The 18,524-nt window shown below is 44.2% G+C and overlaps 1 protein-coding gene across 1 annotated transcript in view; it reads left to right on the forward strand.

Annotated features, from left to right (window-relative positions):
* The first annotated feature begins 2,942 nt into the window (after nt 1–2,942).
* Nucleotides 2,943–18,524, forward strand: part of STX18 (syntaxin 18) — a 117,665-nt gene continuing 102,083 nt past the window's right edge. The window contains exon 1 of the mRNA XM_078068379.1: nt 2,943–3,183. Within this exon, the coding sequence (XP_077924505.1) occupies nt 3,016–3,183 (168 nt within the window). The 5' untranslated portion in view covers nt 2,943–3,015. The remainder of the gene's footprint in view (nt 3,184–18,524) is intronic.

Below are 18,524 nucleotides of genomic sequence, written 5' to 3' on the forward strand. Positions count from 1 at the left end.
TTACTACCTACAGCCCATCGACAAGTCTTTGGAACAGGCAGAGTGACATTCCTCTAGGGACTCAACTGCCTCAATGTTAATACTTTGCTAAGGGCAAAAGGCAATCCTAGCTTGACCGCACCCCCCTCCCACCCCCCAGGATCCTGTAAGTCTACTTTAACACATAAAATTCCTTTGGAAAATTCCTTTATCTCTAACCTCCCCCCCAAGATACATGTTGGTAATCATTCCCCAAGCATATGGCCCACCAATATACATCTGAAGGGTCTCATGACTAAGGTTTTATTAGATGGTAATAAATGACCTTTTCCCAACAATAGCTAGCGCCCTCAAGGTCCTGGAAACCTTGTTTCCAAAATTCCTGAGAGACTTACGCTATCCCTAACCCCCTCCCAACTTGAAAGTATATAATGGGCCACTCCTCATGACCCCATAGCAACTCTCTCTGCCCACGGGTCCTGTCCCCGTGCAATCACCTTTTTGCACCAAAGACGTCTCAAGAACTCTTTCTTGGCTGTTGGCTTCAAACCCTAATAATGTCTTTCCCACGTCACATAGCACGTCTGTCGTGGGTTGGGCATTTGGACGTGCAATATACGCTCTTTTTGATGGAGGGTGCATTTAATGACTTCTATGAGTCCCCAAAAGATTCTATGATGTGTACATCTATCCTGATTGTATGGAGCGTGCTGTTATAGGGAGCTACATTCAGGGACTCCAATATGTCTTACTGGGTTTTTTGGGTTTTTTGTTTTTGTTTTTTTTAAAGAGAAAAGTTCATGGCCTAATGAATGAAACATTATTACTTATGAAACATAGTGTATGTACTACATCAAACTGGACAGTTTGTAGTTCATTCCCATGACATTCTGTTCTTGTGCCCCTCAGCTTTATGGAGTTTCAAATAGGTACTGTCAACCTGAAGTCACTTTGCTCTTTGTAGTTAAAAGAGCAAAAACACCAGAAACAGAAAACCCCAATGAAATATCATAGCCTGTGGTCTGTGGGCGGCCCAATAGCCTCCTCAAGATCTTTGCGACTTTTCTAGTAATTTTATGCACTTGTAGTCACTTGTGGTTTTAGTGCCTGATGTTTTGAGCTCACTTGGGTGTCATCTCCAAAATCTTCCTTGCTCTTGCAGATGCAGACAGAAAACTTAGACCTTTGTCCCCACCTTTTTACCCCCAAAACCAACTGCCCCCAACACAGGACTCATACAAGGCAGTACTCACTGAAGGTCTGGTGTAGCTCAGCCCCCTCCCACTTGAAAACCTTTCCCAAGGAACTACTTTTTCCTTTCCTGGGCTGCCCCTAGGATTCTGGTTTCCCCAGCTTTCCCCTAATTCAATCCCGTTCACTTTATTATGCAGAGCGATTTGATTCTCTTTCCTCCTACTCTGCCCCAGGCTTGCCTTTGCATAGCCAAAGATTCATTAATGTCTCCATAAAACAAAGGGCCATTTATGCAATACAGAATCACTGGCAGAGATTTAGTAATTTCTTTCTGATTTTCTCTTACTACGTGGGTGTAAGAAAGCTGTGTGGACATTTATTTTCTTCATACAGGAAGGCTGAAGTAGCTACAGTTTAGGTTTTAAATAACATTTTCCCTCCTCCTTTCAGGTACATATGACATCTATTTCTCATAAACTTATTGGAAACAAACTTTTGGTCTCAGAACTCCTTTACACTCTTAAAAATTATTGAGAACCCTAAACAAACTTTGTTTATATGTTTATCTATTGATATTTACCACATTAGAAATTAAAACCAAAACCTAAAATATTCATTTAAAAACAAAAATAATTCCATTACTTATTAACATAAATGAGATCCTTTTGTGAAAAAAATACATTTCAGAAACAGTGCGAATGGCACGGTTTTACATTTTTTGCAGACTTCTTTAAAGTCTGGCTTAATAGAAGACATCTGTTCTGCATTCAGCGTATTTGCAATGTCACAAGTCACACGGCTTCTGGAAAACTCAACTGTGTACAACTTGTGAGAGAATGATAATGAAAGGCAGGGAGCATCTTGGTGTCGCGAAGATAATTTTTATCTTGCTGACCACGCTTTGGCAACTGCTGTTCTACCGCATTCTAGTTGTGCAGCCTCTTTAAAAAGAAAAACAAAGCAACGAGAAGGTGAATTAAATCTGAGCCTTGAGTCAAAATGTAGAAAGAACTCATTGGCTAACTTGCGGTTAATTTAAATTACTACAACTTAAGAGGGTATTTAAAAACTGTATATCACGGATGAACAGAAACTGGGGGCACTCTTCTGCCCTTGTCTTCATCGGATCAGTTCCGCCTCATCTTTCAAATCTGCCTTCTCTGCGTGATACCTCCTCTATTGTACTCTTCCCCATCATAAATAATAACAAGAATGGTAACAGTGTTCTTATTAACAACGGTAACTTTTACTGGCCACTGCGAGCCAAGCAAGGCCGAAACACTTTACTCGCATTACCGCCTTCGATTGTCACAATAACACTGAGGAAGGTGCTGCCTAATTTTACAGATCAGGTGGCTGTAGGCTGAGAAATAAAGGCCTTTGGCCTCCAGCTCTGTGCCTCGCACACCTGCTCTACCCCAGCCCTTCTTGCACCCAGGTGGTCAACGTCCACGTGCTTCTGTCCCTCACAAGGTGAGTCCTGGAGGTCAAGGGTCGCCTCCAGTGCACCCCACGCCCCGTGCCTAGGAAGCGGGAGAGCCAAAAGAGGGGAGCCGGCCTGCTGGCTTCCCCACTTTCTTGCTCCCCAGGCCCATGCGCCCCAAGCGGGACCTCTACCCGAGGTCAAGCCCTCGGAGGTTTGCCGGGAGGAGAACGGGGCTGAGGCCGGAATCTTTCTCCTCTCGCCGCTGTCCCCCCGCGGAGGCCGGAACCTTTCTTCTCGCGTCGCGTTGGCGGGGGAAGCGTGCGGAGCCGGAACGGTCCTCCAGCGGCCGGGCGCACGCCGCGGTCGCAAGCTGCTGACGTGGGCCGGCCGGGAAGGGGCCGGGGGTGTGGGTCGCTATGGCGGTGGATATCACGCTGCTGTTCCGGGCCAGCGTCAAGACCGTGAAGACGCGCAACAAAGCGCTGGGAGTGGCAGTGGGCGGCGGGGTCGATGGCAGCCGCGACGAGCTGTTCCGCCGGAGCCCCCGGCCCAAGGGCGACTTCTCCAGCCGGGCGCGGGAAGTGGTGAGCTGGTTGCTATGGAAACGGCGGGCGGGCGAGGGGGGCGGACCCGCGACGTGGACCCCAGACCCAGAACCGGCCCCTGTCCCGTGTTCACTGTGTGAAGGAATAACTTGGAGGAGAAAGTGGTCCGAAGTGGGGACAGGGGAGTTGGTACCAGGGAGCCGCCAGCTGTCTTGGGAAAGGAGCAGCTTTATTTCGGGGATTGGGAACCCATTTGGGGGAACTCAAGGATTTCTTGTCCGCAGAGTTCTTGGGCTGCCTGGCGAGGTACTGAGGTCGCCGTCACCGGGGAAACTTCCCCACAGGCCTTTGCTTTTCTGTCTCGGCACCGACCACAGTGTATTTGCCTCTTCTGTTTACTTGTTTTGTCTCCCCCCCCTCCCGCGTTCCCCGGCCCAATGAGATCAAAGGTCATACTCACCTGACCTCTCCCTTCCGCTTGCCTCCTGCCACAGGTGCAGGGCTCTTGCTGGGGATCAGTAGGTCTTGAGACGCGTTTAGGGTAATCTTTCACAAGCACTGTGTTACTGTCTTCTAAACTGCTTTCTGTTCCCTGAACACAGTAGGCTTTCGTTCAGGAGAGCAGGGAGCTTCTCTTTGAGGACAGGAACAGTGCTGGTGTCACCTCAGAACCCCAATGCCCGACTCATACCACTGGCCAGTGAATGTTTTTTGAATGAATGAATGAACAGATGGTTGTCTGTTTTCTCCACTGAACAGGAAACTCTCTAAGTGGGGAGAGAATGTTTACCTTGTTCACTTTTGTATCCTTGGCCCCAAGGGTGGATCTAGTATTTGTGGAGCTTGAAGTAAGCTTACACAGTTCTGTCTCTCCTCTTTAAGAAATGAAGATACAGGGCCGCCTGGGTGGCTCAGTCGTTAAGCGTCTGCCTTCGGCTCAGGTCATGATCCCAGTGTCCTGGGATTGAGTCCCGCATCGGGCTCCTTGCTCGGTGGGGAGCCTGCTTCTCCCTCTCCCTCTGCTGCTCCCCCTGCTTGTGCTCTCTCTCTCCCTCTCTGACAAATAAATAAAAATCTTAAAAAAAAAAAAAAAAAAGAAATGAAGATACAAAATCACAGGAAGAGGTTCAGAGCTTTGGAAGGGGCAAGTGAGGGGCCCTGAAACTTAAACTTCATTAATTTCATGGTAAATCCCCTTCTCTTTGGCATGCAGTCCAATGCCTGGTACTTTGTAGGCATTCATATAGTTTTCAGTGAATATCTGTATGCACGAATTAACGTGTGGCAGTTTGCAGAGGGTATGCGAGGACCAGAAGGGGATTGGACCAGGTGAAGACACTCAGTCCATCAATAAATACCTATTAAGCACCTGCCTTCTGTCCAGCACCTTGTTAGAATAACACAATTTAAAAGGAATGGTGGGGGAGACAGTAACAACACAAGTGCCATCCAGCCTCCTAGTGTGTAGGGTACAAAGGTGAATGTGGCCCGTTCTACCTGAGGGCCGGGAAAGGCCTTTTAGAGGCAGTGATGCCTGGAACAAATCTTCAGAGAGGGTGGAGAAAAGCCTCTCAGGCTAAGAGAAAAGTATGCACAAAGGTGTGGAGATAGGTAGCTTATGCTCAATTTATATGTACTCAATGCATGTCTACCCATTAAATTGCAAACAAATTAGTAATATTTCAGGGGTTTTTTTTGGAGGAACATTATATTGTCTGAACTACTCCCAAATAATGATGAATATGCCACTTTGCAGTGTTATTGAATTGTTTTGATAAGCATATGAGTGTGGCTGGAATGTGGGAACTTTGCTCTGCTGGTGGATGAATGTTACGTGGTAGAGAGAGCACTAGAGAAGGAGCCAAGAGACCAGGTTGTTGTCTTAACCCTGCAACTATTAGCTCTATGAGGTTATTAAGCAAGTTTTATGGCCTTAGTTTATTTACCTGTAAATGTTCCCTTTTTCCCCTTCAAACAGCAGAAGACTTTTAAACTGCATTGATCCCCTGTTTATAGCAGATCAAAGGAGGAGCTTCCCAGGTTGAAATGAGAGGAAAGGAAACTAGGGCATTCTCCCTTCACCTCCCCCCAGGTCTGCCCAAGCTCTTCCTGAGGTTCCTCCTGTGGAATTTGGTATGTGAAGGTCACAGTTTTTTGGTTTTGGGAGGTCCCTTTCTAACTCTGAAGTCACTGATTTATGAGCACTGTGCTAATTTCAGATCCTATTCCGGAGTAGGGGATATGCAAGTGGTAGAGACAAGAAGCATAGCTGGGATGGCAAGACTTATGGAGGCTTAGGCCTTAGGCCTTTCCCTGAGTGATAAGAATATGCTTTAGTCTTTTGAATTAATGAGCCTCAGGGGCACTAACAGGACCCTGGGGTGCTGAATTTCCTGTCACTGGAGGCACTTAATCAGAGGGATGACTGCTTGTCAGAGATGTTTGAGAAGAACTTTGCGCCTTAGTCAGAGGGTTAGATTGCATGCCATTGAAAAGTCAATTGTGGTATTTGATGATGTGGGTAGGTGCTAAGGCTTGGAGAGTCTGTGAAGTAGGGACATAGGCTGCGTTGTTCAGGACTACTGCCCCTCCTGACATAGGGAAAACATGCATTCTTTTGACAAATTTTGATTTTTATGTTGTAGTTGCTTTGTGTATTACCTCCTGTTCTTGCAGCCATTCCCTCCACACCCTCTCCCACTCAGAAACTAGTATAGAGCCGGTGAGGGGGTGTCCTGTGCCCTTGCCACAGTCACATGTGTCGGAAGGCTGGCTGTTACTTTGTTTGGCCTGGATTCCTTATACATAAAGTCTGGCCAGTACTAGGAGCTCATAGTCTGGTTTGGGGTTAGCTCTGGTCATCAGACCTAAGGAAATGTGGCAGGTTACAGTAATGCCTTTGGTTGAATGTCTTCCTCGAGGCACTCACTGTCATTTCTAGGATGCACATTACCTGATTCAATTCTAGTTCTTCTCATTCCTCAGTTTGGACAAAGCATATTCCTGATGTCCGTTTTCCATCTCACTATATTGTTGTAGAGGTTTTATTAAGATTAATAAAACTGTGTTGATTATTTAAATTTTTCCCCATAGGCTGGTTTCTTCAGCATCATTCCTTTAAATATTTAACTCTTATGCTCAGTTTTGCTGAATTCATGTATACTCAATGCATGTGTACCCATTAAATTACAAACAGTAACAACGTTTCCTGTCTTGGGGTGAGGAACTTACTGTATCTGAAAAACTCCAAACAATGACGAGTATGCCACTTTGCAGTGGGAACTGGATTAATTAACTCATTTAGGTTGTGAGGTAAATGGGGACCTTGGGAGTGGACAAAGCACGGCGACTTGGATATAGAAGATGTGGATTCAGATCTGGGCTCTGCTACTTAGAAGTGGGTGACTTGGGCAAGTCCTCTTACTTGAGGCTCATTTTCCACTTCTGTCGCATGGGCGTGATCATACTTTACTGAACTCCTAAGCTAATTATCAGCATCTTCTGAGACTTTGTATCATAGAGAACCACACTCATTGTTACTGTTCCCCTTTGCCCCCTACCTTCACCCCATGTAGGCCATTCAGACATATTCATCAGTGGCTCGCAGCTATATTCCCCAAACCAGTTAGCTTTCCCGTACTTTCCTTCCTTGCTTGCAAAGAGGAACCAAGAAGTACACAAAGGAATCCGTGAAAATCCTGTGCGGGTGCGCATCGGTAGTGCAGTCCGCAGCATTCCTCTGTGAAGGTGACACTCTATCGGCAATGACAAATGCAGCTGTTCCTCTCTCTTCCTCCCTGTGACCCTGGAAGCCAGTGCCAGTTTCCTAGTAGATCTTATGGCTCAGAGTCCTTTGCAGCATTGTGGCCTAGGCAGCCATTTATTGGGCCTGGCGGTCAAGTTGAAATCTGCTTCACATCCTGCCTGACGTAGAGTAAAAACAGAATCTGTATGCTTAAAGCAGAACCATGGACTTTTTTTGTTAAGTACTTAAAAGGATCTCGAGTTCATGTTGTTCAGGCTTCTCATTTTGTAGGTGAGAAAACAAACACCCAGGTAAGTGGAAAAACTTGCTCAGAGTCTTAATAGCTGAGTCATGGGACTGAGCCAGAGGTAGAAGCCAGGTCCTATGACCCTAGTTTAATGTTGTTTATTTCCCAAACCTCATCCTTGTACCTTTTAAACCAGAGAATCTTTGGCTTTTGAATGGCAGTGAGTTTCCTCTTGAGTGAATATGGAATTCATAACTGGATACTGAATGGGCTTAGAGCAGAAGGACCTGAGTTTGAATGCCTTTTACTGTATGAATTTGAATGCCCTGTACTTACCGAATGGACTTGGGCAAATTACTTAACCTCAGTTTCCTCCCTTCTAAAACAGAGTAAGAGCAGCCTTAAAAGATTGTTATACAGATGAAATGAGAAAATGTATACATGTGCCTGCAGGAGTGTGAATTCTTTGGGTTGCAAGTAACAGTAACCTAATATAAACTAACCTGAGCAAAATGGGACTGTCTTGGCTCATGTAACTGGGAAACACAGGGGATAGAACTTCCTTCTCCAGCTCTTATCCATAAAACCCAGGAAGGACTCCGGTTGGTTCTGCTTGGATCCTGAGCCCTCATTATGGCCTTAGCGGGGATAAGGTTCTTCCTGTGGCCAAGTCATATGTCCACCCCAACATGTGGCCAGAGGTGGGTTGGATGCTATGATTATCACCTCTCTAGAACCTTGGAGAAGGGAGTGCCCTGGGGAGGAGTAGGCAATAAGGGTGGGCAGGCAATACCAACTGAAATGTTCCTAGTGCCTGGCACAATGCCTGACCTGCCTTCCCCTCAGCTGCCTGGTTGTCTTCAGCTCTGTGGGGAAGGGAAAACTAGAATCATGCAAGTTTGTAGTGACAGGCTTTCGGTGTGGGGGTCTGTGTGGAGGTGCGTTCCAGTGTCAGCTCTTTGTTACCTTACTGCTTTATAAAGGTTGCCGAGGCCAGGGAGAGCACCAGGTGGGAAACCAGGACGCTCTGAGCAGCCAGGCTGGGCGCAGGACAGCAGGAGCCAACGAGCAGCTCTGAACAGACCATCAGGAGACCGGTGCTGTAGTCCAAGGTCTGTCACGAGGCAGGCAGGCCACAGAGTCTCTCTGGGCCTCAGTTTCCACTCTGGTTACATGGAGCGCTTAGACTATGTAACCGCAGTGATTTCTTGTAAAACAAAGGTGTTCTGATTCCCTGTCACGTAATAGTGACCCTGCGCTCTGGAAAGTCTGTTTTCAGATAAGGCTCGCAGGTGAAGTTTTCTTTATTACACATTGCTTTTGTGAAAGCTGACTGTCTTCTATTTATTTTGAGTTTTCAAGGAACTGATTATCTTGAGTTTCTGGCTAAAATTCAAAGTTCTTATAGTGGCCCAAAGCCAGATGCTTTGGTCCTGCTCCCTGTCTGACCTCATCTCCTGCCATCTTCCCCTTGCTCACTCTGTTCCAGCTGCCCTAACCCCTTTGCTTTTCTCCCATGAACAGGTAGGTTCCCACCTTAGGACCTTTGTGTTTGTTGTTGCCTCTACGTGGGACACTTCTTGCCCAGATTCTGTGTGGTTTGATCTTCAGGTATCTGCTCGAATGTTGCCTCAGTGAGACCTTCCCTGACTGCCCTGTGTAAAGTAGCATCCTCTTCCTGTCCCTCACCCTGCTTTATTCTTTTCATCATCTAACATATCATGTATCCATTTGTTACAGACCTTGCACTTCTGTGTATCCACTGGGATTTGTGCTTTGTGAAGACACAGACTGTGTGTGGTCCACCACTGAATCCATAGGTTCTAGACAGGGCAGGGACCCAAGTAGTCAATATTGCTTGTCACTTTGCTTTCAGTTTTGGAGCTAGTTGATCTCTGTGCAAGGCTCCTTCCAATTCTAGAAATGTGTGATCCTAATAGGATTCCTGAATATTACACAATCAATATACATTTACACTTAATCCAGTATCTGGAGTAAACATTAAATAGTATCTTTTATTATAAAGATTCAGTTCCTACCTCAAGAAGTTCACAGTCTAGTGGAGAAGCAGACATATAAATAGCACAACTTTTGAGTTGACAACTATTTGAGTGACAGCTGTAACCCCCTCAGCATTGATTGCCCAGGTCCTCCTTGATGCCTTTGAAATCACATGGTTCACCTTGTGTGCCAGTGTAGGGACCCAGAAGTTGAGCTGGGAGGGACCACCTGGATTATTATCCAGAGTAGCTGGCAATAGACTTTCTTCCAAGGATTGAGTATAAAACTGACTAAACTGGAGATTTCAGTCCAGGGAGCATGCTTCTAAGAAGCAGTATCAGGCAGCAGGTGCCAGGGGTCAGTGAGAAGCTGGACACAGGGCCACAGGAATAGATCAGGAAATAATGCAGGTTTAGGATGCAGGCTGCAAACAGAGCATGAGTTTGTTGAATCATATAGATTTTTCCTTTTTTAAAACAGAAACCTTATTGCAAATGAGATAAAGAGCAGCTTTGGCTAAGGCTGGAGGGAGGGGGTTAGGAAGAAGGAGATTCATTAGCCAACCTGTCCCTCTGCCACCCTTCCCCCTTCTCCTTGAGGAGTCCCTTGGGAATCAAACATAGGACTCAGAGACACACAGGTTAAAAACCACTGTGTTAATGTTCTCCAAGGCCTCTTCTAGCTTCATGATACTGTGTTTTTATGGATCATATTAACTGTGTCCTGTAAGCAGAACTCAGTGCTAGAGACTTTCATGGTATTAATAGCCCTCTGTGTGGGTTGCCCTTCCGAGTTTTTTCCAGAACTTATGAAGACCGCAACTTTTAAAATTCTATTTATTCAGTAATTCATTTACTCCATCATCCTGTAAGTATTGAACAGCCAATATGTCTCAGGCATTGTGAGCACACAAAAAGCTATGAGACCTATGCTTTGGAAATACAAATAAAGGATAGATAAATCTCCTTGAGGGGAAGTCAGTGGGAGATCAGCCTGGACTTTGAAGGACAAGAACTGTTGCATCAGACGAAGGAAAGGTGATAAATCACATTCCTGGCAGAAGGAAGAGTATAAGCAGAGGCCCCGATGCACCACACAGGGTGATGGGGGCAGAGCGGAGGCCAGACTGCGGCGGGGGAGCCCTTTTCTGGACGAGGCCTGGGGGAGGGTCAGAGTGGCAGGAGATAAGGCTTTGTGGGATTGGATGGAGCAGGTGGGCCAGTTGGGCTGACCTGCTGCCTACTTTTTGAAAACGAGGTCTTCTTGAAATGTGACCACTTTCATTTGTGTACATATAAGCTACGGATGCTTTTGTGCTGGAGCAGCAGAGCTGTAGTCTGTAGGGGCCTGCGAAGCCAAAACATTTTCTCTCTGGTCCTGTAGAGGGGAAGTGGGCCACCCCTTGGGTAAGAGCACCATCAGCAGTGCTACAGAGTTTGGGCTTTGTGCTCTGAGCTACGCAAGCAGAGGCATGAAAGGATCATATTTGTGATTTAAAATAATCAGCAATATTGAGGGTGGGTTTGGAGTGTAACAAGACGGACCTAGAAGAGCTAACTAGGAGGCTGTTGCAGGCAGTCAGGAGAAAGCGGTGAACTGGTGGCGGTAAGGTTGGACGGGCGTAGATGGATGAAGCAGATATGCAGGAGGCAGTAACGAGTGGGGTTAGAAAGAGGAATAAGTAGAATAATTCCCAGCTTTCTGGCTGGAAAGTTATGGTAATAGACTTCACAATAAGTTTTTTTCAAAGTTAGAGTAGGATGCCAGTTACATAGGCCTTCTTCTTTCGGTTCTAAACAGTAGAGAATACATCCAAGGAGCCTGATGGACATTGGAGTTTTATGAAGACAGCAAGTGGTGGGGGCGCCTGGGTGGCTCAGTCAGTTAAACATCCGACTCTTGATTTTGGCTCAGGTCATGATCTCATGGGTCGTGGGATCGAGCTCCCTGTTGGGGTCCACACTCGGCTTGGAGTCTGCTTGTCCCTCTCCCTCTGCTCTTCCTACCACTCGAGTTTGCTCTCTCTCTCAAATAAATAAATCTTAAAGAAAAAAAAAAGGCAGCAAGTGGTGGATAAGTCTCCATTGGCAGTGCTTTTGGGTAAACCTGAATTGGAGAACATAGCTGGAACCCAGTGGGGTCCTCCCACTTTGTCATATTTCTATATTGGAGACCATTGAGTCTACAAAATAGGCACCTGGGACATATGCCCAGCCAATTGCATGAAGATGTGCAGTGGGCCTCACATCCAGCAAAACTCTGGCCTGGGCCTTGTGAATGAGTCAGGCTCACCAGATTGCAGATGGGAATAGAGACTCACTGGGGCTCCTTTCGATGCCAGGTTCTTGTGCAAAGTTCTGTTCCCCTCAGTTCTGCTTTCTTCATTCTTGAAAGACTCGTCTTGGTGGTGATGATTGTATCACATACTACAGAGGCATGGTGCGCAGGGGTAGTCCGTTGGTTTTCTCCTTCGTGCCAAGAAACATCTAGAATAGGCCAAACAGTTCTCTCTCTTCTCAGTTTCTAGCTGGCAGGTCACCAGCAGTTCAGTGTATCACCTACTAGGTAGGACAGGGCTGCTGAAATGGGTCCCCCGAGGATGACTTTTTTTTTTTTTTTAAAGATTTTATTTATTTGACAGAGACACAGCGAGAGAGGGAACACAAGCAGGGGGAGTGGGAGAGGGAGAAGCAGGCTTCCCGCAGAGCACGGAGCCCGATGTGGGGCTCGATCCCAGGATCCTGGGATCATGACCTGAGCCGAAGGCAGGCGCTTAACGACTGAGCCACCCAGGCACCCCGAGGATGACATTTTTAATGAATTCTTCCTGGTCAGGGTCTGGCTGTCCCTCAGGCTTGAGAACCAGATTTGTCAACATATTGAGGGTAGAACCATCTGTTGGAACAGATATCAACCAAACTCACATCAACTTGTATAAAAGTTCATTTATTTTGAGCAGTGTAATTAGTACTCAAGAGGATACAAATTTTGGAAAATCAGTCATTTTGGGGCTTCTGTTATAGGTTAGGAGCTCTGATAAGGACTTTATGTACCTGATCTCATTTAACTTTTCTCTTTTGGGGAGGATAGAAATACAGTATTATTAAGTGATTTTACAATATTGATACTATGAATAATATTCTAAGAATAGAATTCATACAAACTTGATGTTTTGAGGTTTCTTGTTACTGGAAATCCATATGGGCTCCCTCTGGTGGGCAAAGTATCAGTGAACTCTACAGTGGTTAATTACGGCTTGTGTGTAGACAGCTTATCGTGTTTATGACATACTGGGTTTAAAATTGACTTAAAAAGGGCCCCTTCAGAACCCGCCTAAAAGAAAGCGAGTAAACCAGAGGAATGAAAGGGTGATGTGTTGAATGATCTCCTATAACTTCGATATGAAAAGCTTGCAGCACAGTTGTAATTTTAAATTCAATAGTACTTTTTTCTTCCTGACTTTCAGGTTCTCAAAGTGTGTAAATACTAGAGTTTGCTAGCTCCTCCTTGTCACAATTCAGTGTATGGCTATTTGTCAAAACCGTTGCAGCACGTAAGGTATACTTAACCAAGAGAGTGAATCTTTCCATTTCAAACCATTGTGCACATTCCTGTTCACTTTTTAGATGGATGATAAGAAAACCCTGGTAAATGAACATTTGCATTTTTACAGTCTAAATAGAAGTGACAGACTGCAGCATATCTTGACTCCAGAATTGAGAAAAGAATTAAAAAGCATAGGTTTTGAATTATGAATACTTTTGGACTTTGTCATTAACTATGTGATCTTAGAAAACTCACCTAACCTCTTTTTTTTTTGGTTCGTTTGTTTCTCATTTTTTCTTGTTTCTTCAATGAGGGGCTTTGGCTAGATAATCCTTAAGGACCTGTTCAACAGGATGGTTCCAGGATTCAGTACTCTTCTTTTTGAAAGTGCCAGGATATATCTTAAAATGCTTTTTGCAGTGACAACTGCTCAGTGTCTTGTGTCACTTTCTCCTCGAGTTCTTATGTACTCATAATTTTTCACCTAGATGAGACAATGAGTTTGTTTTTCAAAGCTGACATTTGGTATGTTTCTTTCTACAAATGCATTTGATTTAATAGTGATTCTCTACTATTAGAGAGACTGGACTATTAGAGAGACCACAGGATAGGTTTTTGAAGTTCCCTAATTATTTTAAATCTGACTATAAAAGTAGTAAGTGCTCATTAAACAGAATAAAAAGGAAAATAAAGTTCACAGATAGTACCCCTGGCCGGAGATAGCCCCTACTACAATCTTGGTACATAGCTTCCAGACATTTTTCCTATTAAACAAAAAGAATTTTTCTATACTGCTGTTAGGTAGCCCTCTTTTTTTTTTTCTTTTATTGCTTTTTTTTTTCTTAACAGTATATTGTGAACATTTTTCTATGTCCGTATGTATTGTTCTGTGTCACCAATTTATTTGGCTGTGTAGTCATTAAAAATAGTTTCACATAGCGGCGCCTGTCTGGCTCAGTCGGTTAAGCATCTGACTCTTGGTTTTGGCTCAGGTCCTGATCTCAGGGTCGTGAGATGGAGCCCCACCTGGGGCTGTGCTGGGTGTGGAGGCTGCTTAGGATTCCCTCTCTCCCGCCCCTCCCCCTTCTCTCTAAATAAATAGATAAATAATTTCACATAACTTATTTACCTGAACCCCTATGGAAAGATCTTTGGGCTGCTTTCAGTTTATCACTATTTTAAACAATAATACATTTCACCAAATTTGTTTCAAGTTTATAATCTCCTAAAAAAGTAAAAAATCTATAATTTCACTTGTTTTCTGTTTAATCTTTTCTCAAATATAAAAAAAATTGATGTTCTAATATTGATGAAAGGAAAATTATTCCTATTTTTTTAAGGGTTAAATATATTAGAACTTATTATCAGTGCTGGAAGAGTGTAGAAGAGGGGTAGATAATAGTTAGGGGGAGGTAGTCAGAAAAGCTTTTAAGTTGGAGCAGAGCCTTGAGCAAGTGAAATTGAGTAGATGGTGGGTGTGAGCATGGACTTTTTCAGTGACAGGAAACTGGCTGATTGAGCCAATAATGGTGCTTCTTTGTGGGCAGTGTGAATTAAATTGGGGGAGGTGCTTTATGGCCTTACCCCAGAGGCCTCCAGAGCTCTTGTGCAGCATAAATGCACATAAATCAGTGGCCATCCTATATCTAATTAATGACCACTTAAAATTCAATGAAAACATTTACAGTAGTAACAAAAAGCATTTCTAGAAATAACCTTAATGAGAAATGGACATGTCCCGTTTGAAGAAAACTTCAGAATTTTGTGGAGGGATACAGAAGACTTGAAGAAATAGAAACACATATTGTGTACTGGAAGGGAAGAAAAAATGTTGTAAAGACATCAGTTATTCCTAAATTAATTTGTAGGTTTAGTGCAGCTTTCATCAAAATTGCAACAGAACTCTTTTGAGAGAAACCTGCAGGTGGTCCTGAAATTCACCTAGAAAAAAGGATGCGTGAGAATAATTGTTGAAGAGTGGAAGGGTGTGTGTGTTGGGGCGGGGATACTAGTTTTGCCAGCTATTAAAACATTTTAAAGACAAAAAGTACATGTGTATATGGGTTGAATCAGTGAAGCATATAAGGCCAGGCGTGTGTGTGTGTAACCTTTTCTTGATAAAAGCAGCATTGTAAATCAGTAAGAAAAAGAAGGCTTATTCAAGATGATTTGGGGATAATTGGTTAGCACTCTGAAAAAATGCTCTGGCTTTTTTGTTGTTGTTGTTCATATCTTACTGTATACACATTAAAATATATTTCTAGATGAACTAAAGATTTCATTGCCAAAGCAAAACTGAAGAAAATAAAAATGAATATGAATGTCCTGTCTTATAGAAGTAGGAGGTCTTTGAGTTTAAAAACTAACAGCAGGGGCGCCTGGGTGGCTCAGTCGTTAAGCGTCTGCCTTCGGCTCAGGTCATGATTCCAGGTCCTGGGATCGAGCCCCGCATCGGGCTCCCTGCTCGGTGGGAAGCCTGCTTCTCCCTCTCCCACTCCCCCTGCTTGTATTCCCTCTCTCGCTGTGTCTCTCTCTGTCAAAATAAATAAATAAAATCTTTAAAAAAAAAAAAAAAAAACAAAAACTAACAGCAGTAGTTTTAATAATAATAATGGTGATGATTTTGATGATGATTGTGGTGGCAACTGTCACAGTTACTTTACGAAGAGACAGGTAGCAATATTCCCAAGTACAGGGAAATTATTAGGGAAACATGGCACACTGAAGAGGAAGTCATGGCATGAGAAAAATTGCTTATATTATCACGTTAGGTTAAAAAAGTTACTACCAAAACCAGATATAATTAAAACTATGTATACGAGGGGCACCTGGATGACTCCCTTGGTTAAGTGTCCGACTCTGGATTTCAGCTCAGGTGATGATCTCAGGGTCCTGAGATCAAGCCCCACATCAGGCTCCCCACCAGCAGGGGGTCTCCCTCTCCCTCTGCCCCTCCTAAAATAAATAAATAAATCTTTAAACAAGACAAAATTATGTATACGAAATTAGAAAACAAAACAAAACAATAACTCTAGGCGTGGAAATAGAGATCGGAAGGGAATACACCACAAGTTAACTGTGGCTGTTTCTGGGAGAGAGGACTCGGGGTGATTTCTTTTTCTGCTTCCATCATCCTGAATTTCTTTAATGAGCACATATTACTTTTGAAATGAAAAGCAAAACAGAAAAAATGATACTCCCAGCAGATGAGTTTTTCTTTGCTGTGGTAGGAAATAGAGAAGAATTAATATCTTTTGATGAGAAAAGTGTCATGAGTAAGAAGTATCTGATTGTATATTAAATGCACAACAGAGGGGGCCCCTATTTAAAGGAAGTCTGCAGTAAAACCTTTTGTGAAGGGAGTAATTTTCCTGTAAGTCAGCTGGATTTTCAATTCCGACTTTCTGAAGCTCTACGAGAAAATCATCCACAAATGTTGTGTGGATGTTTTACCTTTCTGATTGTCATTCTGAAAACTCATCAGCAATAGTAATAGCTACCACTTGTTGAACACCTATTCTACCTGGCACTGTGCAAAGAGCATTCTCATTTAGTCGACTATCCTTACGGATGAGGTTCCTTTCCTCATGAAGAGGAAAGGTTCAGAAGGTTAAGTGAGCTGCCCAGGATGATGTGAGGACAAGGACGATGAGCGTGCCCTGGGTTCCTAGGACTCTGAATGCACGGCCGTGCACGTGGCGAGCGCTGTCCCAGGTCTTGGCATTCCGCAGGTCAGATCACTGGTGATTTTCTCCTTGGCGTGTTGTCCTATCATCTGCTATCCTCGGGAGTATATTTTGGTCCATAAATCCTATATATTTGAAAGTTCCTGACTCGCTTGTAGGGGAAATACAAACCAAACTCTTTCTTTTTTTTAATTGAGAATTACCCAGTGACCATACGTTTTGTATAGGTAGTGTTGTGGTCTGTTTTTGAGGAAAAGGCGAAAAGATTTATGGTTTCAGTTAGTAAAATCGCTGAGAAGGAAGGAGACCCGATTTTTACATTATAGATATTTGACAAAGTGTTGATTCTGTTTTTCCATCTGGGGCACTAGTTTGTTATTTTGTGGATTCACTCAATAGTTGGTCCCGTGGAGAACTGCAGAGCCAAGATGCCTTTTCAGAATTACCCAGGTGAGGCAAGGGGTCAGGCCTTTGAAACCTCTGCGGTGGCCAGCCATTGGATGCGGGCTTCCCCCAGGGATTCGAACCATAATGTTGGGTGAAGCAGCTTCCCTCTGCTGAGGGGAGTTCCATAGACAGACTTAGCTGGGAGCCATCGGCAGGCAGTTCTGGAAGTTGGGGGAATGAGGGCCTCGATCCTGAAGGCATAGTTCTGCCACACTACCTTTTAGGGTTGTTGTGAGGATTGAAGGAGATACTGTATGTAAAGCTGTTGGCACTGTAGCTGGTATGTTACAGATTCTCATTCAACGGCAACTGCTTTATTATCAGCTCCTGTTGCTTGAGTATCTGCCTATGAGTAAGGAAGGCATTTATATTGCTATATAGGATAGGTGAGAGAGACTTTGATTTGGCCATTAAATGCTTACACTCTAGAAGGGGGCATTCATTCATTCATTCATTCGATAAATATTTATTGAGCATCTCGTATAGGCTATGCGTTGTTTTTGGCCGTGGGGTGGAGCCAAGTTAAGACAGAATCTCTGCTTTTGTGGAGGTTATATTCTTTTTTTTTTTTTTAAGATTTATTTATTTATGAGAGAGTGAGAGCCTTCATGGGGTGAGGGGCAGAGGGAGAAAGAGAATCCCAAGCCGACTCCACACTGAGTGCGGAGCCCGACATGGGACTTCATCACACGACCCTGAGATCATGACCTGAGCTGAAATCAAGAGTTGGATGCTTAACTGCTTGAGCCACCCAGGCGCCCCAGTATTGTAATGGGAAACTTATAGTAAATGAGTAAACGGATACATAAAATACTTGGGTGATAAGTAAACTAATAAATATAAGACATATTCATAACTATAGACATCTTTAGTAGAGGAACTTCAAGAATTGCGAGGATAGAGAGATTACTACTTCTGGGTAAGGTTGAGGGGAGACTTCGTGGAAGAAGCTCGGACTCCTAGATTTTCCACGTGTGAGAATGGAGAAAGGAGAAGTAGGACAGGAACGTGTGACAAAGCTTCCAAGGTGGGAAAGCACAGGACGGTAAAGAGAAAAGCTCAGTGTAATGGAAGGAGTGTGAGAAATAGGTAATGGAGTGTGCCTTGTATTTTCCTTTGGCCCCTCCAGATCTATTCTCTACCGTTTCCACTCTGGTCTTGCCCCAGGAGGCTGATTTTTATGGAGTGCTTGCCTGGGTTTCCTTGTTCCCTGGCTTCTGATTCGGTTCAGCCAGTGGGAGGTCCAGCAGGAGATTGGAGGGCTGGAAGGGAGAGGGGTTGGTTTTGGAGTGTGGTAGAGGCTTTGCATCCATAATCCATGACTCGGGATGTCTGCCCACCCTAGGATTTTTTCCTTGTGTCTGTCAGGTGTCCTGTGGGGTAGGATGGGGTTCGTCAGGCTAGTACCAGCCAGCAATACACAGAATTGCATTGCAGCCCCAGTGAAAGGCAGTGACAGAGGAATTCCTTCCCATGGATAGACCTTATACAATTCATCTCTACCTTTTTATTTAAGGTGGTTTTCATAGGAGATCTATTTCTCTCTCTCCCCCTTTGTAGCTCAACACTGCAATAGGGAAAAGTCAAGAATTTTGGCCTCAGACAGATTTTCTCTTAGTGATGTGGCAGTTCATACTTCTCTTCCAAATATGACCTGAAAGGTTAGAGGTGGTAAATGGCTCTTATGGCATTTTGACTATAAATCTGC

The sequence above is a fragment of the Halichoerus grypus genome, chromosome 3, assembly GCF_964656455.1.
Source record: "Halichoerus grypus chromosome 3, mHalGry1.hap1.1, whole genome shotgun sequence".
NCBI lineage: Eukaryota > Metazoa > Chordata > Mammalia > Carnivora > Phocidae > Halichoerus > Halichoerus grypus.